Genomic DNA, 25,232 nt, shown 5'->3' with positions numbered 1-25,232 from the left:
CCTGAGATACTATCTAATGTATTTGAAACCCTTCAGCATTTAAATGTTTTGTGTCTCTGTTTACAGTCAAAAATTAAAGACGAGTTGAGTTAAAAAAAATCAGAATTAAGGAATATTATACAAAAGAAAAAAATGAGTAAGAATTGGTGAGAAAGTATAAAATAAATAGTGTAAAATAACAAAAAGGAAGAACAGCGATATATTGCTTTTAAGCAATTGTTTTGAATAAGTGAATCTCTATTGTATATATGTTTTCAAACTATGCTTGAGGACATAAAAAATAGATGATGCAGAAAGATTCAGGAAGCCTCTGTGGTCATTAATGCTCTTGGACAAATAATGTAGAAGTGTGGGAAAAGACAGAAAGAAGCCAAATCCTTGTTGTGTTGATAACAGGGAAGGGAAGGAGGAAAGGCAGATCTCTGGAGAGAGATTACTGGATTCCACCTCTTTCAGTTTTCTGTCTTTTCTCACATAGCTTTTGCTATTAGAAAGCAATGAAACAGGCCAGACCAATCAATATTGTACAAGTAATAAAGTCAGATTTACAGATAGGTAAATGACAACTTTTACCTGTGTTCATTACATCAGTTGTCTTTAGGATTGGTATTTCTTCTGCAGAGGTGCCTAGTAAATAAAAAGGTGCCCAAATCCACCAGTTAAATATCCTAAAGTGACTCCAATTTATCTTCTAGGTCTATCTCCTATGTTCTGGCAGGGCCTGGGGAGAAGAGGAGGGTGGTGGCGTCTCTGCCAAGTGCAATGAGACCACGTATGGGGTGGCAGCCACTCAGCGGGCAGGCTTTCCTCCTGGGACGGGGATCAAGTTGCACAGCCTCTGGCATGGCACTGGAGAAAGGAAGGCAGGAGCCATTTTTCGACTCCATTTGGTCCCCAGCTCTGGCAGCTGCTATGGCTTGCAGGGGAAATGTTTCCGGTGACAGTCAGTAGGGACTACACCTACACTTCTAAGCTGATAGGGACAGGGCTCCAGCAGTCGTGGGTGATTGATGGTGCTCGTCAGTTTTCAGCCCATTCCCAGGGCCATTCCCTGTCCCTGCAAGCAATGCCTCTGCGTGCATCCAGGCACCCCAGTTGACAGCATCAACGAAAGGTGCCTGTTTTGGAGCAGGGAGGGCGAGAAATCTTGGCTGCATGCTTTCCAGGACAAGCAGGTGATCCTCTTTGTTTTAATGTAGGTGTCACCAGAAGGTTCTTATCACTCTCTCCCTGTGGGTGCACCTACATTACACACAGTGTAAATTTCTGTAGTAAGACCTGTGCCGCCTCACCTGCATTGGTACCAAGGTCATCATTTAAAGATGTCGATGTGCCTCAGACTCAAGGCAACACATTCAACTCTGTCATTGAATGTATTTTCTCAAGGAAATTCTCGGAACAGCTCTTGGCCTTAGCTACTGCTTGGGAAGGATCAGTGCCTAGGCCTTCATTAAAGCACACATGATTTTCAGAATATTCCCCTGCCCTAGTTTTGTTTCCTCGTTCCCATAGACCTGTGTCTTCTGGGCACTTGTTCAGTGCCCATCAGAACACTTCTGCCAGGTGTGGAAGTGGGTACGTGACTCCTGCAGCGAAATGCAAATATTTTCCAGTAGTCTTTGCTCAAGAGCAGAGCCTCAAGCAGATACTAGTAATTGAATCATTCTACTAAATAAATTGTAAGAACCTGAGTCATACATCATTTTGCTAATTTTAAGAAAGAATTAGCTTCAAGAAAACTGATATGGATTACTGAGTCAAAACAATTTTCTAGCAGTACAGATTAGGTTAAATGCACCTTTCCTGAAATGCCTGCTGGGAGGAATTGAGATATATCAGCATGTTCTACTTAATTCCAAAACTTGAGTGCAGTGGCACTGGTTGCACTGGAGATTTTTTCCCTAGAAAACTCTCCAGAGAAACTAACTACATATGTTTCTTTTATTGCCATGGGAACAAGATGCTACGGACTGATGAAAATCCTGTAGCACTTTCTGCATTATTCTTTATTTAACAGCAGACGTGATGATTTTTGCCTTTTCTTTTCATTACACTTCTTGTACCAATAACAAACACTGTTATCTTTAATTGACCAGATCAAGTCTCCTATACATTGCTTGTGAGGAGAACACAGTCTTGTCCATGTTTGCCATTTTCTGTGCTAATGGTTCAGTAGTTAACATGACAACCAGATAGTTTTGGCACTATCTTTCTTATTAAGAGGGAAAATACAGAATTATTTATACAGCTGCACCAAAATCTGGAATGGCTCTTGTAGAAGGATTTATCTCACTGTTATAAAAGTCTTTTTATGGCCAATAGAGTTGGTTCAGCACATCCTAAAGGAGTTATTTCAGGCAGTTTGAGTGAATTATTTTCCCCAGATACCTCTTACACAACCTTGAGAGTAATGGGAGCTACACTACTAACAAAATGGATCCCTGACTTTACACAGACCAAAGTAGTTTAAGTGAACCCCATCCTTAATATGCTGAGATTTTTGTACTAACAAAGGACATGGACATTTTTTTCCAGTTCTCTAAAGCAGTTTGTCTGCATATACAAAGACCTCCCTTCACGTCCTCCTCCTTCAGGTTCTGCTAGTGCAATGGAGTAACCTACTCCCTCTAATCCCTTTACCTGTAAATTATCTCCTCTCCAAGGTCAACTGCGCATCTAGCAATCTTATTAATATTTCTAAAGAAAGGTTTAGGGCAGACAGGACAAACCAAGGTATATAAACAGATACTGTAGTTGTCCAGCTCTGCTCTCAGTCTGCCTTTAGACAGAGAGGCTGTGTTAAGTTTTCCTCATTAGCTGTGACAGCTGAAATCATAAGTACTACTTTGAGTGTTGTCCTCCCCCTGCTCTGATGGATGGGATTATTTCAGTCTGGAAGTTACAAGGCAGTTTTTGCAAAGATGGCTGCTTTCATTTTCTTGTCGTTAGAACTGTGATTCAGTTTTTGTGTGTGACTGATTATTCATCTCTGTTACGGTCCTTTGGTAGTAAGATGATGTACCAGTAAGGGAATGTATCACATAATCCTCCAGAGACCTTCTCTGAGTGAATCTGAATTTCAAACGAACAGTTCAAAAGAAATCATATTTAACCTCCTCACAAAATAGAGACCTGGAAATAAGTAGTGTGAAAAGGCAAGAACTTCAAGACTTAATGAATGAAGAGGAAGGAAGAAAGCTTCTTGGTAGGAAAATAAGAGATTCCACACTTAATGAGACCAAGACCTCTCTCTCCTCATGCTAACCTCCAGACTGTGTCCTGCAGACTCTGATGGAAAGCAGTACAAAAACAGAGTACATGCAATGTGCATCTTCTGTGACTGTCATCTCCCACCATCTGAAAAGCTCTGACTAATCAGAATCATGGAATAGTTTGGGTTGGAAGGGACATTTAAAGGTCATCTAGTCCCATGCCCCTGTAATGAACAGGGACATCTTCAACTAGATCAGGTTGCTCAGAGCCCCATCCCACCTGACCTTGAATGTTTCCAGGGATGAGTCATCTACAAGCTCTCTGGGCAACCTGTGCCAGTGTTTTACTACCTTCATTGTAAAAAATTTCTTCCTTACATCTAGTCTGAATCTACCCTGTTTCAGTTTAACACCATTACTCCTTGTCCTATTCACAACAGGTCCTGCTAATAGGATTGTCACCTTTCCTCCAGGCCCCCTTTAAGTACTGAAAGGCCTCAATAAGGTCTCCCTGGAGCCTTCTCTTCTCCAGGCTGAACAACCCAAACTTTCTCAGTCTGTCCTTATAGGGGAGGTGCTCCTGCCCCCTGATCATTTTTGTGCCCTCTTCTGGACCCGCACCAACAGGTTTGTGTCTTTCTTATGCTGAGGACCCAGACCTGGACCCAGTACTGCAGGTGGTGTCTCACTAGGCCAGAGTAAAGGGGGAGAATCACCCTCAAACCACTGGGCACGCTGCTTTTGATGCAGCCCAGGATGCGATTGGCTTTCTGGGCTCTGAGCGCACATTGCTGGCTCACGTCCAGCTTTTTGTCCCCCCACCACACCCCCAAGTCCTTCTCGGCAGGGCTGCTCTCAATCCCTTCATCCCCCAGCATGTATTGATACCAAGGATTGCCTTGACTCAGGTGCAGGAAAGGCAGCCTGTGAGAGAGAAGCATCCGAGTTTCATATTTTATTCTTTCATTGTAATTACTCATCTATATGACTATGTTTACATTCACTGCATTGCTCTCTATATGAGGTAGATTCATAGGTAAACAGCATGGATGGATGCATGTACTATCTGTGGCACCACTGTAAGTTTAATGGCTAGGTCTCTCCATTTCTGTGCACTTAGCTGAACATTAGCTACTCTTTTATCTATTGTGTTTTAAGAAAAAATAATTAAAATTAGTTTTTCCTGTGAAATGCAAAATGAGTTTTACAAGCAATATGTACTTGATAAGAATTCATGCCTTAATTCTAATAATGTTGAAAAAAAAAAGAAAATATGTTTGTAAAACCAGAAATCAAAACTTGCCAGGTTCAGGAGAAAAACTAACTTTAAATGTTTTCAGTGCTCTTGGCACTCAACACCCTCTGAAATTAATGTGGCTTAAAAATTTCTTGCAAATAAGCTCTTTCCCTTTATTTGTCAGCTTTGGGCAGGAAACTCTCTCCTACATAGATGAAGTAATAGGTGGTGTAGAAGTTTGGAAGAGCTAAAATATAATCTGGGAAATTTTAAGCGTATTTGATTAGTATATTTTCTAAAGGAAAGAGAAACTTTCTTGGTGGAGGAAAGAGAAACAAGGAGTTGCCAAGCATATTATATTTGAGAAATATTAAAAAATTCCCTATTAACAATTTAATGGTCTTGTATGATTACTTTTAATACATATTCAGTGACTAATTCATATTACATGGAATTTCTCAAACAGTTTCTTTCATTATCTGCCCAACTATGATTTTTATTAAAACTGAATCATGTTTGAGCCATTATTGCAACAATAAAACTTACGGGAATTTTTTCACTCTTCCACCTGTGAAATTCCTGATAACACCAAAGGGAATTTGGAACAGATTCTCACTCACTTTACATAAAATGATCGATCTTTCACGACAACTAAACTTTTCTTAGTTTTACCCCACAATAACATGTGAATATGATCCCAAATATTCATCAAAGGAGAAAAGAAGTCCTCTCCTTGAAGGACTCAGGAACAAACAACACACAATACCTGTTTTCAGAAGAAATTAACCATGAAAATAATTGCTAGATGCTTTATTAGAAGTTGGTTTCAAATGCATGGGGATGAACTTTCTTTGAACAGATTGGTTTTTTCCTCATCTTTACATTTTTCCAGAATACAAAGGAAGACACACCTGTTTTTTATAGGATTTTGACATGTCAAGAGAATGAGATTTTCAGACGAAAAATATAAAGAAATCAAGGTTTTAAGTGATCCTGCATTCATTTCACTGCATGTCTTCAACTAATAATAATACTTGGACAATCAAAAGATTATTCACTTTATTCTTCTTCCATATAATGTGAACAGAAGGATAGTACTTCTCTCTGGTTTGTTGCATTTTGATTGCTTCACAGATATTATTTTTGTTCTCAGGTAGAATGAGGAGAGAATATATGGCACAGATGTGAGAGGCATGAACTAATGATCCATTTTACATAGCATCCTGGCTCTAACAGGACAAAATTTGGGCCCTGGAAAAACAAATTCACCACAGTGTAGCTCCTCTGAGAATACCAGTGTATGAAAGGATATTCCTGTGTCACCTAAGGCAATTCTAACCCTGTATTTTGCAATGCAAGTCCAAAGATCAGTGACCACTTCAAGAAGTACTAAAATATGGAAAAATTATGTAAAATATATTTTAAAATCACAGCCTATTCCCTGTGGCCTTTTTATATTTTTAATACTAATTAAACTGAATCTGATTAGTACTTTTTTATATTGTAGGTATCTATTTGCTAAACAGCATGGATAAAAGAATCTCTCTTATTAGACAGATAAATTTTCACACTAACAACCTTTTCTTTGGGTGTGAAAGCGAAGCAGATGGCTTCAGAATCAAATACAATACGAGATTATTTATTTGGAGTTTACAGGTGTGTCAAGTAGTCGTCTTCATAGGAAAAGGTAGTTGGCATATGCAGGGCTGAGAAGCTATTACTGAGAAAGAGGTAAAGCTGACCAAAATTTCCCTGGTGAAATAAAAATTTATGTCGTTTTCTCTGGAAGATATAAACAAGTTTTGACCTGTGAACAGTAGATTGATTAGTGATTGGGAAGGAGACCATGATGTGCCATAATTGTGAGTGTGTTAATGCTGTGTTTTTCAGTATTCAGCACAGCCATGTGATGTAGTTTCCAGCTCACCTTTGAAAGGCACTATGGAGGTCTCCTTTAATTTGTCCTACATAGCTACTGAGAGCGTAAATGGTGCACTGGATGAAGTGACTTCCACTGCAGTAAGTTCATATACAACCTGAAGACTATAGTGTTTTTATGATGAGGTGTTTTCAGTAAGGACAGAGGAGATGCATTGATAAGATTTATGTGTTTGTAAATGCATGATCTAGGGAAAAATCGGCCATTATTCATAGCTGACTATTACTTTATTCGTCAAACTCCATGACAACCAACAGCACTCCCTTCTGTTCACATTCACCTGAACTACTTCTTATAGTTCTGGGAACAGTTTACTGAGTCTTTAGCTTGTGAAACGTTATTGTGCTATTGTGGAGAGAAAAGGCTGTGATCAAGTCTTACAAAACTATAGTGAAGCAACATCCTGATGAGCCTGCCTTGTGCTTTTTTAATTAGCTGGAGGCCATTGGGTAACATTTCCAACCAAGTCACGTGAGTCCAATTCCTTGAGAACACTGTAAGCATGAAAACATAATTTAATGTAACATCTGAAACCTAATCCTTGTCTTTGCTCATGACTGTACGTACAAGCTTGGGTCCTGAGCCATTCTCAGCAGTGCCAGCTGGTGAAACTGCTGCTCACCAGTCCTTCCCTCTGCTCTACAACCAGAGCTGATGTCTCTCTGACGCGCTTCACTCAAGTCACTTGAATTTAATTAAACAGTTAATGTTACAAATGTATAATACTGCAATTTATTTTGGGTGAGGTAACATGAATTCATTCAAATATGTCAGCTAGGTATTCTGAGGACAGTAACCTCTGTGCAGGCAACTAGTGGCGAGCTGGAGGAAGCCGCTGCTGGAAAGTGACATATCGGTAAGGTCTTTTCGTCTCTTTGTTCTGGCCTGAGTCTGCATTCTTGAGATCACAGGTGGTTCTCTGTTCACTAGAAGAATCATATCCTCAAAGCAATTTTTATGTAAAGTAAATATACCATGAATTTCATATTTGCAGTATTTACTAAAATTCATCATTTTATTTAGTCAAGAAACACTCTCGGAATTGTGTTCCAAGGAAGTTTAATGTGTTAACAGTGGTGTTAGAATATTCCAACTGGTATTTAAAATAAGCATTTTCTTTTGTATTCAGGTTTAAAAGAGATGTGAAAAACTGATTGTATACTTTTAGCTTAAAATTGCCACAAATGCACAATGACAGCACCTTCACATGGTAAGCATCTTTAAAGAAGTGGTTTGAAAAGTTGACCAGCTTTATTTTTCACAAGAGTTTAAACTAAATCAACATTTTCCTTCTTTCAGGCGTACAACAAATATTCAATTATTTTGTCTACCGTGCTTAAGTCTGGCAATTGTCCTATGCTCTGTGGCTTTGTGTTGAAGAAGTACATCTCTAAAACCATTTAATTGCCAATATTATTACAAAGCTGATAAATTAAACCCGTGGATGCCTGCAGTAGCATCTAAAGATTTCCCTTGTCATCACTTTGCTCAAAGATATCCTTCTGATAAGGGAAACCTTTGTGGGTGCAGGGCTGCTAGGAGTAGAGAGGGCTCTGAGATAGTGGTCAGCGCTTCTGAGCGTGTGAGCAGCTCCAGAAGAGATACTACCTCCTTGTGACTTTTGTACTATCTGAAAGGAAATAAGCCATTTGATTCAGAAGTATGGGCCATTTGAAAAATATATATCTTTGTCAGTGGTGGAGGCACCAGAAATTTTGAACCAAATCATGGTGTCTTCTACTGCCTTGTGTGTTTCCTTACTGCCTCCAGCTCACTTTGGCAAAGTGCTATCTCAGAAGGCAGGGCCAATGCACAAGCCATGTACAGTGAGGACAAAATAAAGAACTGAGTGGCTGTTACATGCATACCAATAACTCCCAAATGTCTCCAATACATCTGGTGGCCACACATACATGTTTTTACAGGGGGAGAGTTAGAATACTATACACTCTCTAACAGAATTCTTCGAACTAAATAAATGATTGATTGCACAAATGATGTTCATCCCCTGCTAAAGATGATAAGTAATGAAGGTAAAATTCATCATTGGTACTCATGGTCTACTGGCAGCTATTTAAGGACCATTGTAGACCGCTATACAAAGTGGTGATCCTACCTATATCAAAAAAGGGTCCAGGAAATATAAAGATGTCAAAAAATTCCAAATTTGTTAATATATGGTCTCCTTCAAAAAATGGACCCCTGCCACAGAGCTTAAGACTCCACCAATCACTGGTCAAGTTCATTACTCAATATTTAAAATGGTCATTCTAGTCTCTGCACCTGACTAAATAAATACGTTGCATGTATCACAAGTCATCTGTATCCAGAAGACTTTCTGCTTAAGAAGCACACATGAAAGATAGTGGATATTGTATGAGATTCCAATATTAAAATATACAACATGAACTGAAGACCAGGATTGCCAGTAGCTGATTGCCTAAATTTTCAAATTATAATCATTACATATAACAGCAGGACGACAGACAGTTTCCTAGAGTGGTTCCCTGCTCTCCCTGCTCATGTCCAAGAGAATCAGCAAACTCAGGTTTGTTAAGAAGGTGTCCTGACTTTCATATATATGAGCTTGGATGAATATCTTAGTCACAGCTTCCATGTCAAATTATCAAAGCTGCAAGCTTTTTCCAGTCCACACCAAAAGGAATTCCAGAAAAGTTTGGAGACTCTTTAAATGGCAAATCTTCCTCTCTCTTCCTAATACTCAGTCCAAAGCACTGCAATCAAGTTCATATAATATTAACATATAAGGTATTAACAATATGTCTTATGGAAGTATCTAAGTCAAATGCTTAAGCAGCTGTTAAGAGATGGGATGACCAACTGCACACGGGAAAACATTTTCTGTGGTCTTGTTTTCTGTCCTACAAAACCAAGAAACTACAGTAAATCTTGAGGCTGAATGACCATCACCTTAACTACCGACCCAGAGATCTGGGAGCTTGTTGATATCCTTTATCACAGAATAAGAATCACACAGGTTTAGGTCCTTGACCATTAAAATCTGTGCATGGGAGGGAAAAGGAGGGCAACATTTTACTGACCATTCCACCTCAAAAGGAAAGGTGGGATCATGCCCACATTTCAATCTCTTCGATGGTTTGGTGTGTTGGGACAGTGACATAGTCTGAATGCAGCGGGATGGTAAAAAGGAAACAGTGAATTCATTGTGTCTCACAACCACAATGTTTCCTGCCTAACCCATTGCTCAGTGTCATGTCTAAATTCAGAGTACAGCCCAGGTATATTGACACTTAAGAAATAAGGGGTCATTTGTGGGGTGCCAAAATTTCAAAATTTTTTATTCCAATTTCACAGAATCACAGAATCACAGAATGGCAGGGGTTGGAAGGGACCTCTGGAGATCATCTAGTCCAACCCCCCTGCTAAAACAGGTTCACCTACAGCAGGTTGCACAGGACTGCATCCAGGCAGGTTTTGAATATCTCCAGGGAAGGAAAGTCCACAACCTCCCTGGGCAGCCTGTTCCAGTGCTCTGCCACCCTCAGAGTAAAGAAGTTTCTCCTCATGTTGAGACAGAACTTCCTGGGCTCCAGTTTGTGCCCGTTGCCCCTTGTCGTGTCACTGGGCACCACCAAAAAGAGCCTGGCCCTGTCCTCTTGACACCCACCCTTTAGATGTTTATAAGTGTTGATAAGGTCCCCTCTCAGTCTTCTCCAGGCTAAACAGACCCAGGTCTCTCAGCCTTTCCTCATAAGAGAGATGCTCCTGTCCCCTCATCATCTTCATAGCCCTCCGCTGGGCTCTCTCCAGTAGCTCCTTGTCTCTCTTGAACTAGGGGCCCAGAACTGGACACAGGACTCCAGATGTGGCCTCACCGGGGCAGAGTAGAGGGGGAGGATAACTTCCCTTGACCTTCTGGCCACACTCTTCTTAATGCACCCCAGGATACCATTGGCCTTCTTGGCCACAAGGACACACTGCTGGCTCATGGTCAACTTGTTGTTCAGCAGAACCCCCAGGTCCTTCTCCACAGAGCTGCTCTTCAGCAGATCAACCCCCAGCCTGTACTGGTGCATGGCGTTATTCCTCCCCAGGTGCACGACCCTACACTTGCCCTTGTTGAACCTCATTATGTTCCTCTCTGCCCAGCTCTCCAGCCTGTCCAGGTCTCATTGAACAGCAGCACAGCGTTCTGGCATGTCAGCCACTCCTCCCAGTTTAGTATCGTCAGCAAACTTGCTGAGGGTGCACTCTGTCCGTTCATCCAGGTTGTTGATGATAACATTGAACAAGACCAGACCCAGTACTGACCCCTGGGGAACACCACTAGTCACAGGCCTTCAACTAGACTCAACACCACTGATCACAACCCTCTGAGCTCTGCCCTTCAGCCAGTTCTCAATCCACCTCACTGCCCACTCAGCTATCCCACACTTCCTAAGCTCACCTATGAGGATGTGGTGGGAGACAGTGTCAAAAGCCTCACTGAAGTCAAGCTAGACAACATCCACTATTCTCCCCTTGTCCACCCGGATAGTCATGCCATCATAGAAGGCTATCAGATTGGTTAGACATGATTTCCCCTTGGTGAATCCATACTGACTACTCCTGATAATCCTCTTTTCCTCCCCATGCTTAGAGATGACAGCCAGAATGAGCTGTTCCATCACCTTTCCAGGGTTGGAGGTGAGACTGACTGGTCTGTAGTTTCCCAGGTCCTCCTTCTTGCCCTTTTTGAAGACTGGAGTGACATTGGCTTTCCTCCAGTCCTCAGGAACCCCTCCTGTCCTCCATGACCTTTCAAAGATGATGGAGAGTGGCTTAGCAATAACATCTGCCAGCTCCCTCAGCACTCATGGGTGCATTCCATTGGGGCCCATGGATTTGTGAATGTCTGTTTTCCTGAAAGATTCCTGACCCAATCCTCCTCGACTAAGGGGCAGTCTTCCTTCCTCCAGACTTCCTCCCCTACCCCCAGGGTCTGGCATTCCTGCGGACCAGCCTTAGAAGTAATGACTGAGGCAAAGGTGGAATTCAGTAGCTCTGCCTTCTCCATATCCTCCATCACCAGAGCACTCACCTGGTGTGTAAGTTCAGGGAGAGCAGGGAGGGGCCCACATTTTCCCTGGTCTTCCTTTTGTTACTGATGTGTTTGAAGAAACCTTTCTTGTTGTCCTTGACATCCCTAGCCAGATTTAATTCCAAGTGGGCCTTAGCCTTCCTCGTTGCATCCCTGCATACTCTGACAACATTCCTATATTCCTCCCAAGTGGCCAGTCCCTTTTTCTACATGCTGTAAACTTCCTTTTTCCTTTTGATTTCTTCCAGAAGCTCCTTGCTTATCCAAGCAAGCCTTCTACCTCCTTTGCTTGATTTCGTCTTCATAGGGGTATATTGATCTTGAGCTATTTAATTCCTCAAACTTCAAAATTCTTGGGCCTTGGATTCTGGCCTATCCCGTGTTCACTGATGGATGATATAACACCAATGGTCTGCAATCACTTTGTGACCATGCCTTCACAAGACACTGCTAAGTCATACATTGCTGAGAGGAAATGACACTCAACTTATGAAACTTGTTTATACACTAGATACAAGTGCGGAAGTGATTTCAGCTTTGTTATTGTTGATAATACCCAAGGAGAGGATACAGACATCAAAAAAACATCTGAATTCCTGTTTAATTAAAATCAGCCATTGACGCTATCTCTACATGCCATCTCTCAGTTTGCAATGGAACCTGGACAAAATGCTCAAAAGAAGAAAAATGACTAACATAATTATTAGCAGCAGCTCTATATTATAAAACCAGGATGAAGAGATTCCACTGACGAATGGAAGCATACGGATACACAGTCAAAATTGTGGAATTCAAGTCAATACCTATTTCAGGATGTTTCAATTCTCGCAAAATACTGTCTTGCAAAGATAGATTGATATTGTTCCATTTTCAGTAAGTATTCTTACTGGTTTCCATGAGGCTTATAATAACAGACCTACTGTTTTTTACCATGTGGCAAGCAGAAAATTTCTGCTCACCAACTTCTTTGTTTTTATCTAGCTGTTATCTAGCAAAGACTGGCCTGTATAATGAAGTAAAGGGCTTGTGTCTTTTTCTGTTCGGTTATGATTTCTCAGGTCCCAGAATTCGCTTGTGTAAATTTCTCTCCAAATCCCATTCAAATGGAAAAAAACAGCAGCTTCTTCCATGTCTGAGTATGTCCAAGACCTTCCTATCCCATCCTGCTTCTTTGACAAAAGCAAGTCGGAGAGGGAAAGTTTAGTAACAGTATGAGTGAAGAGGAGATGGGAAAGAAGACATCTACAGATTTTTCTATAAATTTAAGAGCTGAAATCATAGTCTATGTTTAGTTAGTTCAAGCTTCCTTTGACCAAATTTGCGGTTGTTTATACAGTTAATGACAATTGTTTATATGCCTATGCTAAGTGTCCTTCCACTTCATCTTTCCACAAGTCGAAACTGCCAAACAGAACTGGCATGACATTTCTGGATGGAATTTGGAATTTCAACCATATAAAAATCAGAAATGGCAAAATTCCCAGCTAGAATTTTGAGAAATCTGTTCAAATCCTGGCATTTGGGCTACACCCCACAGGATAATATGAATTACAGTGTCAGAGGACAAACAGTTCTGTGGTGGAGGAATATTAGCCTGGATGTTGCCAGGCTTTCAGTGAAATGCTCTGTTCTACTGTGGGATTCTTCCCGGGAAACCACCCACTCTTGTCCCTGAGCATGGTGATTAAGGCACTTGCCAGTGATATGGGGCGTATGAGCCTGAGTGCTGATGAGCTGAGGGAAGAAATGAGCAGTATTCCTGAATCTGTCCTGGCTGCTTTGCTGCTTGCTGTATAAGCTGGCAAGAGTAACCGCTGCACTCTGTGTGGTTTCCAACCCAGCTGGAGGGCAACAGCGACTTCGGGGCACAGAGGCGAGCAGCCTCCCTGGCAGATGGGAAGGTCAGCATCTTGTTGGGGTTATCTATAGGGCCAAAGCATGGAACAGGCACTCGACATGCTCAGCCTTGTCAAGAGTTAAGTGTTTCTGGGCACCCCTGAAGCAGAACTCATGAACCAGTAGACCTATAGGTAAAGCAAAAGTGCCATGTGAGGTCATCTCTTCTGTTCAGCTCACCCCACTTAAATCACAGACATGTCTTTGCCAATAAATCTTCACTGTGTCCACTAACAAGGTAATTTTCAAGCACAAACCTCTTATTAAAGCCACAGCACAGTTCCTGTTTGCATCCTGTAATGCCTATATCCAGGACTGAGTGCCCATATTAGTTCGAACCCTAAAAGCTGCAGATATCTTTGGGATCAGCACAAGAAGGCAAGTCCTCTCTTGGATCTGCATGCAAGGAAAAGCACACTTGCTCACACATCTCAGAGCTGTGCAGGCTGCCTCAGCTATGATTTTTCACCACCGTGCTGCCAAACACACTCACAAGGCAAGACCCAGCTCTCCCCCCCTCAGCACTCACCAGCCACTCCATAAATGTCAGCTCAAGCACACAGGCAACAGACTCTGGAAGGGGAAGCCAACAGCTGTGAAGGAGCCCTAACTTGCCTATCGGCAGCCATGCAAAAGTCAGTGAGAAATGATAGCTTCCTAAACGTTAAAAAGGGCTTGCTAAAATGTTTGCTAACTGGTTGTGATCTTGTTACTCTGACTGCTGCGACCCAAATCGCCTGGACAGAGCATGCACGGCGTTTACATTTAGATGAAAGCAAAGAGGATAAGTGCCATATATTAACTGCTGCTGCTAAGTGTGGCGATACAACACGGTATTTAAAATGGTCCTGCTTTGTGTTTGAATTTCTTTGAGGAAATACAGACACCACTCTCCTTGAATGCAGTTTGGGGTGCTGTTCCATGATGAGCAGAGATAATCTTTTATCTTGCTGCTGCCAAAAACAGAGGTTCTAGCGTCCCAGCCTCGTGCCTGGCTGTCTTCCTGCATCCCTGTTCCCACCTGTGATATTCCACCCCTCCTTCATGCTGGCTCAGGTGCTCTTCTCACCCCTTAGAGAGCCAGTGCAGTTGCTAACCCAAGGAGATAACTGTCGTCATGAGTTGGGGTTGCTGCTTTCCCATAGCTTTAGCCCTCTGAATCAGTTCACTGAAGGCACACTTGATATCAGAAGGGCACAGAGAAACAGCAGGAGTGCTGGCCAGAGTGGGAAGAGCAGGAGCACCCCACTACAGCAGCAGTGAGCTATTGGCAGAGCTGCCCTCATCTCACTGGAGCCTTAGACATAAAAGTCAGTGCCATTTAACTCAGCAATTCAGGGACCTGGGCTCTGACCTGGGTCACGCATGCAATGTGACCCTACTCCAGACAGGCTGTTCAACTCCAGTTTCCTTTGGAAGAAGGCCACAACTTTTCCCCAGGCCGCTTCACAGACTGCAGACCTCAGCTCCTGTGGTGCTAGAGATGCTTTTTGAAATTTCCAATATGTTTACTCTCTCTGGAAACGTGGTTTCTTTTCCTTCTTTTTCTCATGTTCAAAAATAAGTAGATTATTTTTAGCTCACATTTGTCCTTTTGAACTTGTATTTAGGCAATAAGTCAACACAGGAGAATTCTGCTTCAAAAGATGGGTGTCTCAGAAATGAAAGGCAAGAAAGAGGGAACTGAGTGACAGCCATTCTGCAACCCCTGCATAAAGTGTAATGTGCCATGTTCAGAAAAGGACATAGGAACTGAAAGTGGGACTTCTGGCAAATTGGAGAACTTTGAATCTACAGCTCAAATCCTTGTCATCTTCCATGTGGCTTTGGACAAATGGATTAAAAAGTTCCTCTGAAGACCCCCCACCCCCAGGGTGCCTGTCGTTCTCTAGGGCAATTTCTGCCATTTCTTCTTTAGTTGTGAAATTGCCTTTGGCTGATAGGCTATGCAGACCAGGATATATGATCTAGGGTGCTCTACTGAGATCTTTATATTGTGGTGTGGGGGTTGCCTGGGGAGAGTATGGGAGAACAAGGGGATGCAGCTATAAATCTGTGATTACACAGGCCAAGTGGAAGCACAGGTGATGGTTCTGTAAACATGCTGTGACATCAGGTTCAGGAGAAGAGATAAATGAGTCATTTGTATCATCAGCTATGTCACTAAAATTACCAGGGGCAAGATAGGCTAAGGGAAGGGATTCATCCCTGACACGCTGAGGTCCTGCATGGGTGCCACACAGAAAACTGAGGGGCAGTTTCTGGAGGTCTTTTGTCACATGCTACAAGGAATTACAGATTGTTGTCCTGCACAAAGAAAATGAGGTGATTTTTATCCAGATGACCAATTACAGATTTAGATACTTCTGAGTTTAATACACCAGTCCAGTTTAGGAATGAAGAAAAAAAAATACTGTCCAATAATATGATTGCGAAATCAGGGGTTTTCAGGCAAGGTAAACTGTCATGTGATAGCTTACTTCTAAACCAAATTTATTTTCTGTGTTTCTGTGGGAAATCAGAGGATGTTATAAACTGAGTCATGCAGTTACTGACTTTAGAAAACACACAACCAATATAAATAGAGAAACACTGGTGAGTCCTGAACAGAAGAAGAAGAGATTGAGAAGTCTTCTAGCAAGGGCTGATAGGGCAGGGAGGCAAAGATGAAGGCAAAGATTTTTCCTTTCCTTGGGTTACTGTATGTTGCATGTTCTTGTGCTTTCCCAGTGTTTCCAGAAAAGGAAAAAGAAGATATGCAATTTGCAAAGGTAAGGACTGCAGACAGAACTTAAGAAATAATTTACTGAGAAAATGAACATAGTGATATATTAGTGATGTAGAATATTTTATTATCAACTCTGCATTTGAAAAGAAACATTCATGTTCTAAACTGTTGCTTTTTCTTTCCCAATCAGAAATACCTGGAAAATTTTTATGATTTTAAAGAAGAGAAAAATTCTCTCTTTAAATCAAAGAACCTCAATGGTATGGCTGACAAAATCCGAGAAATGCAGTCTTTCTTTGGGCTAGAGGTGACTGGGGAGCTAAATCATAAGACGCTGGACATGATGAAGCAGCCTAGGTGTGGAATACCAGATGTCCATTCATACAGCACCTTCCCACAGAAACCTAGGTGGATGAAAGAAGATGTGACATATCGGTAAAATATATTAAAGCATGATTCTCTGTACTTCACCGGGAAACTTTGTGAATGATATGCAGAAGTAATGCCAACAGGTTCTTTACTATTAATTCCTGTCTTTCTCCATATAAAAGCCCCATTCAGGATGCAAGGGCCGTGAATGTGGGGACTATTCACGTCCTTTGCTTGAGACTTCCAAACCAAAATAAGAGTTTACATTAGATAGTTAAGAGCCTACTAAATAATATACTCAGTGAATAGAAGGGATACAACTGAGAGTATGTATGTTAGGATTTCTGAAAGAAAATTGTGAAAACTTCCTCTGTTATGTACGCAAATAATTTGAAAATAAACAGCTCAACACATAATGAATAATAATAATAATGACTGATTAAAATATTTGACCTTGATACTATGTGCCCCAGCCACATGCGATCTCGTTGTTTTTAATTCCTTTTTCCTTATTTTGCAGGATTTTGAACTACACTCCAGACATGCTACAAGCTGATGTAGAGGAAGCAATTGCAAAAGCCTTCCAGCTCTGGAGCAGTGTCACCCCTTTGAGATTCACCAGGCTCTACAGTGGTCAAGCAGATATAATGATCTCCTTCGCAGCTGGATGTAAGGGGGCTCCCTTGCCTGGGAATTATAAGTATTTGTCATTTTTTCTTACAGAGGTGATGAAAAACACTGTTTCTTCCCTTTTTTTTCAGTTCATGGTGACTTCTATTCCTTTGATGGTCCAGGAGGAACTCTGGCTCATGCCTACCCCCCCAGCAGTGGGATAGGAGGAGATGCCCACTTCGACGAAGATGAAAACTGGACAAAATTTACTACCTATAGTGGTAGGTAACCTTAAATATTGCATTGCCTGTTTTTTATTAGGCAATGTTGTCTTGAAGACATTGTAAAATCACTATCTCATGGCATTAGTTTCAGTATTTACTGAGATGTAAAATGTCGTTGTAATTTAGCAAAATAATTCTGCATATTTTGACCTGGGCTGCAGTTACAACATTTACCTGCAGTTAATACACAGACTGCAGTTACAGGTCCAGTGAAGGAAATGAGATTAGTGTGAAAAAGCAGTATTGAATAATCATGACATTGTAAGGCAGGGAATTTTCACCCTCAGGTAATGACCTTAAAAGTTGTAATATCGACCTCTCACCTTTTTTTTTTTTTCTGATTCAAAGTGATGCAAATCTTTAACTTCTGCAAAGGAAAAAAAAAATCTTGTTTTTTGGTAAATATGATGAAATATAACAGTGAAATGTTCTGGTTTCCAGCTATGTCCAGGGATGTTACATGTTACTGGTCTTTGTGAAGTAGTTACCATTATCAGGTGAATTCTATGTCGTTTATGATTCCCAAAATCTGACCAGATGACTAAAATGTTCTCACCTAGTTTTCAGTCATTATTAATATTAAAGAAATTTTAATACTTTGTTGGCACAAAAATATCTGCAACACGAGCAAAAACTGTCCCCAGATTGATTTCCCTTTGAGAAAGAAATGTTTATAATTAGAAACTTGTTTCTCCTCCTGGATGCCAGAGACCTCTTACTCTTTTATTAAGACTGATATAAGAATGATATATCATGCATGAGAAGATGGCACCTGTTTCCCACTGCCATGCAAGAAAGTTTATTTAGTGTTTGTTCTTTGCACTGGGTGTTTTTTAGGATACAACTTATTTCTTGTTGCTGCTCATGAGTTGGGCCACTCACTAGGTCTTGGTCATTCCAACGTCTTCGGTGCTTTGATGTATCCTATATATACGGCCAGTGATTCAAGGGACTACAGGCTTCCTCAGGATGATATTGATGGCATTCAGGCCCTCTATGGTAAGCAAGAAGCATCATTTTTTGATGGATGATGGACAAGCATTTATCATTAATTGTACCTGACAGCTAAAATGTACTGAACTTTCTACTGCAAGAAGGACACTGACGTTTAATTTCCTGATAATATTTTTGGGCAAATCTCTTGGTTTATTTGTGGCTTAGAGTCTACATCTGCAAAATGGAATCTGTGGGCTGTATTCATGCCAGCAAGTCAAAAGGTCCAAAAGCCTTTCTCCAGTGATACCAGAGGAACAGCCCATTTCTGTAGTACTAAATTCTCTTATCTTCCACAAAAGGGTGGTCACATGCATAACTGCTTTTGGAAATGGTGTTTGCTTGACATTAACCCCTGAGCACATACAGTTTGAAACACCACAGCTTGTGAAGGCAAAACAATGCCAGAGACCACTGTAACAGTCAGCAGCATAGATAGCCAAGTTAAATTTTCCAGGAACTTTCCCTGGCATTAATTTACCAGTTGAGTTTTGACCTTAAGAAACCTATGCATTTGGCTCCATACGGTACATCCTGGAGCTCTGCAACATGAAACTCTCTAATTCACCTTCCAATTCTACACTTATCTGTTTCCCAAAGGACCCCCCAGGGAATCTTCTGCACTTCCAACAAAAGCTTTTCCTCCACAAGAACCAACTGAAATCACACCTGCAGAGGCACCAACCGAAATGTCCCCCCGGGAAGAACCAACAGAAATAACACCCTCCAAAACCCCCACAAGACCAGATGACTGTGACCCTCATTTGACCTTTGATGCTATCACCACTCTCCGTGGGGAAATACTGTTCTTTAAAGGCAGGTAAGTGATTTCATTTCTAGCAACACCTTGTTGTGAGATTCACAAAGCCAAAGCATAAAGTTCAGTTCAAGGAATTTATCTTCCCTTGGTTGCAAAGGAAGATATTTCCTTCTGAAAGTATTAAGGCAACTTTGCAAAATTTTACTGGCCCAGCTGGGCTGGGTGAGTAACATGGTTTACTGACAGGTGAGTAAAATGTTTTAAGCCATCCTACATCATCACCCATGTCTGTTAAAATTGTGCAAGGCTGAATAGTCCCAGTGTTACTCCTCAGCCTGCAGCTGCGTTGCATGCAGCGCTGTCCTTGTCACACCATCCCGCGTGTGGGTCAGGGAGCTATCACAAATGTCATCGGTGACTTTTGGTGGCACTCTGACCTAGAAGTCTTCACTGGAGCACTGCCCAGTACTGTCTGTAGGGAGCCCCTGCTGTTACAGGTGTCCACTTTTTGGGCACACTCTGACACTGGGCACTGTAGCAGGCTGTTGGCTGGACACATCCACACTGGCAAGGGAGAACAGCATGTCAGGCCCAGGGTTTCACCCACTTCTTTGGTTGGTAATTGTGTTTTGGTTGAACAAGCTTACTTTGATGATGAAGGTCTGATTTCCATTCTAAAACACATGATGAAGAATTGTAGCTTAAAAACTTAATGATTTTCAGGGAAGGGAAGGAAGGAGCAGTTCCTCCTTAAGTTGGGTTTTAACATGTTTCTCAAGAACATTTAAAAAACATTTGTATCCAAACTGAAATTAAGAATACGGCTGTGCCTGCCTGCATCGGACATGGTGAAGAGAAAGCTTCAATTGTCAGCAGTACCACAGATGTCACATGGGGTCTTGGGCAAGCCATCAGAGTGACAGTGGGGAGGTCTACAGGGCCACCAACTCTAGATGCCCCTGCTTGAGCCAAGGGGTTGGACGAGATGACCTCCAGAGGTCCCTTCCAGCCTCAAGCATTCTGTGACCTCAGAGAAACCCGTAGTAAAGGGCAAATGTCTGTGGAAGAGCGGGGCAAAGTGAAGCACTGCATCCCAAAAGGGGTAATATCCCTGCCTCATAGGGAGGACTGGCTCCAGCACCCAGGTAGCAGGATTTAAAGTACATTTCCAGGCTACTGATCTCCTAGTAAAATACAGACAATGAAACACTGCTGTTTTCATTTCTATCAGCTATGTGTGGCGCAAAAGTCCGTATTTCTCAAGCATTGAGCGAGACACCATCTCCTCATTCTGGCCATCACTGACAGCTGGCTTTGATGCTGCTTATGAGGTTGACAAGAAGGACCGAGTGATATTTTTTAAAGGTATTTCTCTCACATTTCCATCAGTCCTTTTTATGAATGAATAAAGTTGTAGTAGCACTGCTAATGTTATGTAATAATAATGGAAGTAATAATATACTGATAGTATTACTAGCACTAATACTAATAGAAGATATTCTTAATACTTAAATCTATTTTCATTCTGAAAATGTTATTACTGTCATTAACAAATGCTGCTTCCTAATAGCTCTGTACAATGTGATATTACTCTTTTTTTGTCACTGAGAGAGAAGATCATAGCTGAGACAAAATTGATTGCCTACATTAAGTTATTTAAATACATTTTTAAATGTGTCAAATATACCTAGAAAATATGTTGCATTTTAACTACTGAATATATAATACTCTAACAACTATAAAAAATGGAAAATCCAACAGCTCTGAAATATTTAAACTCATGCGTGCTGTAGAGGATCATGTTCTCAGCTGGACTTCCGTGCTACTTGGTGACATTTACTACACAGAATGCTCTGAGGCTTTGATGAAAAGGAGCTCAGCCTCCTCAGGAATCCCTAACTTTTTCTCATTTTCCTGCAGACAACCAGTACTGGGCTGTCAGTGGCTACAGTATAGAGCCAGGCTTCCCACAGCCTATTCAGAACCTGGGCTTCCCCACCAGTGTCAGGAAAATTGATGCAGCTGTTCATGATCAAAATACCAAGAAAACCTACTTCTTTGTAGGCAACAAGTACTGGAGGTAAGGCTTATTCTGCTTTTGTACAGCAGATAATCAAATAGTTTTTAAACTGTTAAGTTATATTACTATTTGCACAGTAAGTTATGGCCTCTTGTCAGCATTCTCAGCCAGTATAAAGCTGAAACTCAGAGGCAATTTCTCATGCGTTTTCATAGAACAAAGTCTGTAACACCTGATATAAAGGCAACATCCATTGACTCTAACCAGTCTGTGATTAACAGACAAATGAGCTTTGCCTACTTGTTAGGAAGAAGTTTTACATTAATTTAGCATAAAAAGATAATGTGAGTAGACTTTGTCATCACGTCATGTATTCATTCAGTAACTATTAAGGGGCAGAAGCGCTCTCTGGAATCTATAACTGACAAATCTGTCAAGAAAGTTATGGAAGGAGATTAAAATATTTATTTTTTAAAAACCAGTTCAGCTAAGCTTAGCCCTACTCATTAATCTGTAACATTATCTTGAAAGAGTATTATTACACCAAAAGTTTACATTCCACTCATGGGGTCACTTCATAGATTGGATGCTGTAAAATTAAAATATTCAGTTTGAATAATTATTTAAGTTTATTACTCATTATAAGCCCTATCTAGACTTATTATCAGACTCAGGGAATGGAATTGAACCATTTAGTCTTGATGTTCTGAGAAAAGCCTTGCATAGGCCACTAAAAATGTAAATGTTGACACAGACAGGATTTATACAGTACTATGAGATCACAGATGTTAGCAGTTACTGGATTTTCAGCTGAGATTAGACTTGTTTAGTAAAAATTCCACCTGGTTTCAACATTGAACATCACATGCTTGTTTGTTGTTTTCATGCAAATTCTTTATTTAGTTTCAACGAAAATACCCGATCAATGGAAAGGGGATATCCAAGAAAAATAGCAGCTGACTTCCAAGGAATTGGCCATACAGTTGATGCTGCCCTTCAGAAAAAAGGTAAATAGATTAAAATGTAATTGAAAACAAAACAAAAGACCAGCAAACAAAGCCAAAAAAGTACATTTCAAATACATAGATAGATAGATAGATATGAAAAGTTCGTTCTGATTTTTTTAAATCACCCAAGAAAATAACAAGTGTATATCAATAGGTATACAAAAACGAAATATTAATTTACCAATACTTTGTCCTTCCAATTGTAGGATATTTCTACCTTTTCCATGGACCAAACCAGTATGAAGTTGACATCAAGAACAAGAAACTCATCCGTATAATGAAGAGCAACAGCTGGTTTAATTGCTAGAAATATTAAGTGATGGTGCAGGGCTATACCAGAAGTGTTTTTTCGTGTTCCTTGGTTATAAACAGTGTAATTCAGCTGTCGCTGTACATCTGATTCTGAAATTATGGCCTTTGATAATTCTAATTTAAAACCTTAAACAAGTAAATGTTAATGTACAGTTTTAATTTATTTTGTTTTCCAACTATTTATTAATCAAGTTGTTTTGGAGTAATAAAGTATTTTGACCGAGTATAACAGCATTATTGCGTTCTGATTCAGTCCACTGGAGACAAGGCACCTGACATAACCACACACAAGCCTGAATGGCACCAGGACCCCCCACCATTTTTAGCAGGGCTCAGTGTCTGTAGTGGGGAAGTTAAAGAGAAGCAGAAGTAGGTGGGTAGTTTCGACAGGCAATAAGAAATGACCTGGGGGACAGAGGAGGGAAATGGAGACACTCAGGATCAATGGCGGGGAGGCAGAAGAGGTAGAAGGAGATCCTACGCAATGGAAGGGTGTGGAGAGACTGGTGACTGTGGCCTCACCTGCCACGACTCCATGACACGGGGACAGAAGAGTCAGGGCAGGGATCAGGATGGGTGCCTGCTGGTAGGTGGGGAACATGGCAACGTACTGAGAGGGCTTGTCCTCCAGTGCCACTGAGGGTGGTTTTGGCGGGCAGAGTCATTGATACAGCACGACATGAGCAACTGGAGAGAAGGGTAGGTGTCCAGTTTGGGGATGGAGGAAGCATGCAGGCAGGGTGGGAAGTGATGAAGATATGGTCATGGGGTCTCAGAGAATCAGGGGATTACCCTACTGAGCTGTGATCGTGTGCCACAGGAATGGAGTCAGGGCTGATGGTTCAGCTCGCAATGCTGAACCAGAAACCACTGACAAGAACCACTTCCCAGAGCAAATAAGACAAAGTGATAAGAAAAAAAGAACACAAGATTTTCATGTAACTACCAGAGACAGATCCTCCAGAGGAAGAGTGGTGAGACACAGACAAATCAAACACACTTCCTCTGTCCACCTTGGTTTTGGTCCCCCTCACAGGGAAATAGTTCAGTGACTTAAACATCCCTTGGGCTGTAAGAAAGCTTAGTTGGAGTCCATCTTTTCCTTGAAGGGATTTGATCCCAGCTCTCACAACACTGCTCTGATGATGTGATTGTAGAAGGAAGTCGACTCCTCCTCGCTATTGCTCTTTCTTTAGCAGAATTGGCAAAGGCAGGGGGTTGGGAATGGCTGATGAGGGCAGCCTTCCAGTTACCACAGCTCAAATCCTGTTAGGCAGAGGTGAGATTTTCTTCCAGTCTTCTGCACAGGTTGGTTCCCTCAGGTGTCTGGTGAAAACACCTACTAACATCTGTCACAGCATCCATCAGGGCCAGAGGAAGCCATGTGCCTCCCAGTGCACCCACAGACCCACTGTCCCTCTGTGCTAGCAGACAAGACCAAGGATGTGCTGCCATGTCTGATCTTGGAAAACCTCTTCTCTGCTATATTCTGCTCTTCATGCATAATTTATGCTATGCTAGATACACACTGAGCACCGGTAAAGCAAAACCTAAAACCAGCCTAGGTGAGAAATTAAGCTGTGAATCTCATCAGAGCTTAAAAGTCAAGAAGGGAGTGAATGACTCAGCATTGCCATAAGGGCAGTGGTGCACCGAAGCGAAGTCATGGACTGACAAGCAGGTGAGCTCACCTGGCAGGAGTCCAGGGCAGAAACACAGGAAAACTGGTGTTGCCCAAACATCTCCCAGTATCTTTCTCAATAGCTTGTGCTGCATACACAGCTTGTCCAGAAAACACTTCAGTCCAAGGACTTTAGGTGCCTCCAGGGTTAGGCAGGGCACCTGTGAGTACTACTTGTACATAAATAATAGAGTTAATTCCCTTTGATTTTAAAAGTGTCTACACACTTTGATATCCTAACTAGATACCTTCTTGTACGTGAAGACTACCTTCAGAAATCAAGTCTTTAGAGTCTGGTTGTTGGCTGAGACTTGACAGTTGCTATGGAGGTACAAGAAATGAACATTTCAGCAATGGTGAAGCAGAACATTGACTGTTTACAGTGACTTACTTTGGTCATTATATTAACTTATTTCTCGTACATTAGGCTGGTACTGTTTTTAATGACGAACTCAAGGAAACAGCTAAATTAAAATACTCCCCCCACCTACAGGTATTAATTAGCTTAAACTCCTAATATCTGTAAAATTAATTGTATTTTCTTGGCTGTGAAGGAGAATTTAGAAAGTGTCCTATGTTTTGGTCTAACCTGGACCATAAATAGAAGACAACATGGCATGGATTTCACCTGGGCAAGAGGACTGGTGAGATGTATTAACCTGGATTTTCTATCTGTATATCTGCTTTGTTAATGTCTTAAACTTTAGCAATGAAAGAACATTGCTTTTGGCTTGGGAAAAGCAATGAAATTCCTGGCAAATGGTATAATAACACATAATTCAGATGGGTTTGGAAACAGGAGTGCTGGAGCTGCCCGTCTACACTTAGTGGGTAAGAGAAGGTTTCTTGTAACCATGATTTTGTTATAACTCATAAATGATTGCGGAATTAAAGGCCTTTTGGATACCAGCAGGGAAAATTTGTCCATAAACATAATTTCAAGTACTCATCCTCTATGAATGTAAACTTTCCCTGGAGTCTGAGACCAGGCATGCAAAAATAGACACACATAAAAAACCCCAGTTACATCTGAAATTCTTGACTGCACAACTGTTGTCCCAGACCCAATCACTTGCACATGAAAACTCAGGCAAAACTGTCTTAATGACTTCACTGACAG

General features: G+C 41.3%; 1 protein-coding gene across 1 annotated transcript; it reads left to right on the top strand.

Annotated features, from left to right (window-relative positions):
• The first annotated feature begins 16,012 nt into the window (after window positions 1–16,012).
• Window positions 16,013–22,426, top strand: LOC104351208 (interstitial collagenase). The gene is made up of 10 exons (XM_009957254.2): window positions 16,013–16,117; window positions 16,265–16,509; window positions 16,964–17,112; window positions 17,205–17,336; window positions 18,177–18,338; window positions 18,933–19,152; window positions 20,324–20,457; window positions 21,013–21,172; window positions 22,016–22,119; window positions 22,326–22,426. Exons 1-10 carry the CDS (start codon window positions 16,013–16,015, stop codon window positions 22,424–22,426), a joined length of 1,512 nt encoding a protein of 503 aa, XP_009955556.2.
• Window positions 22,427–25,232: the final 2,806 nt, after the last annotated feature.

Source organism: Leptosomus discolor, chromosome 1 (genome assembly GCF_034619465.1).
Source record: "Leptosomus discolor isolate bLepDis1 chromosome 1, bLepDis1.hap2, whole genome shotgun sequence".
Lineage (NCBI taxonomy): Eukaryota > Metazoa > Chordata > Aves > Leptosomiformes > Leptosomidae > Leptosomus > Leptosomus discolor.
Note: the sequence above shows the minus strand (reverse complement) of the source record. Positions and strands in the feature narration are given on the sequence as shown.

Coding starts and splice junctions, on each gene's coding strand:
- LOC104351208 (XM_009957254.2), top strand. CDS start 16,013: ATGAAGGCAAAGATTTTTCCTTTCCTTGGGTTACTGTATGTTGCATGT. Junction 16,118..16,264: donor AAGATATGCAATTTGCAAAG/GTAAGGACTGCA, acceptor TTTCCCAATCAG/AAATACCTGGAAAATTTTTA. Junction 18,339..18,932: donor TGGCATTCAGGCCCTCTATG/GTAAGCAAGAAG, acceptor TGTTTCCCAAAG/GACCCCCCAGGGAATCTTCT.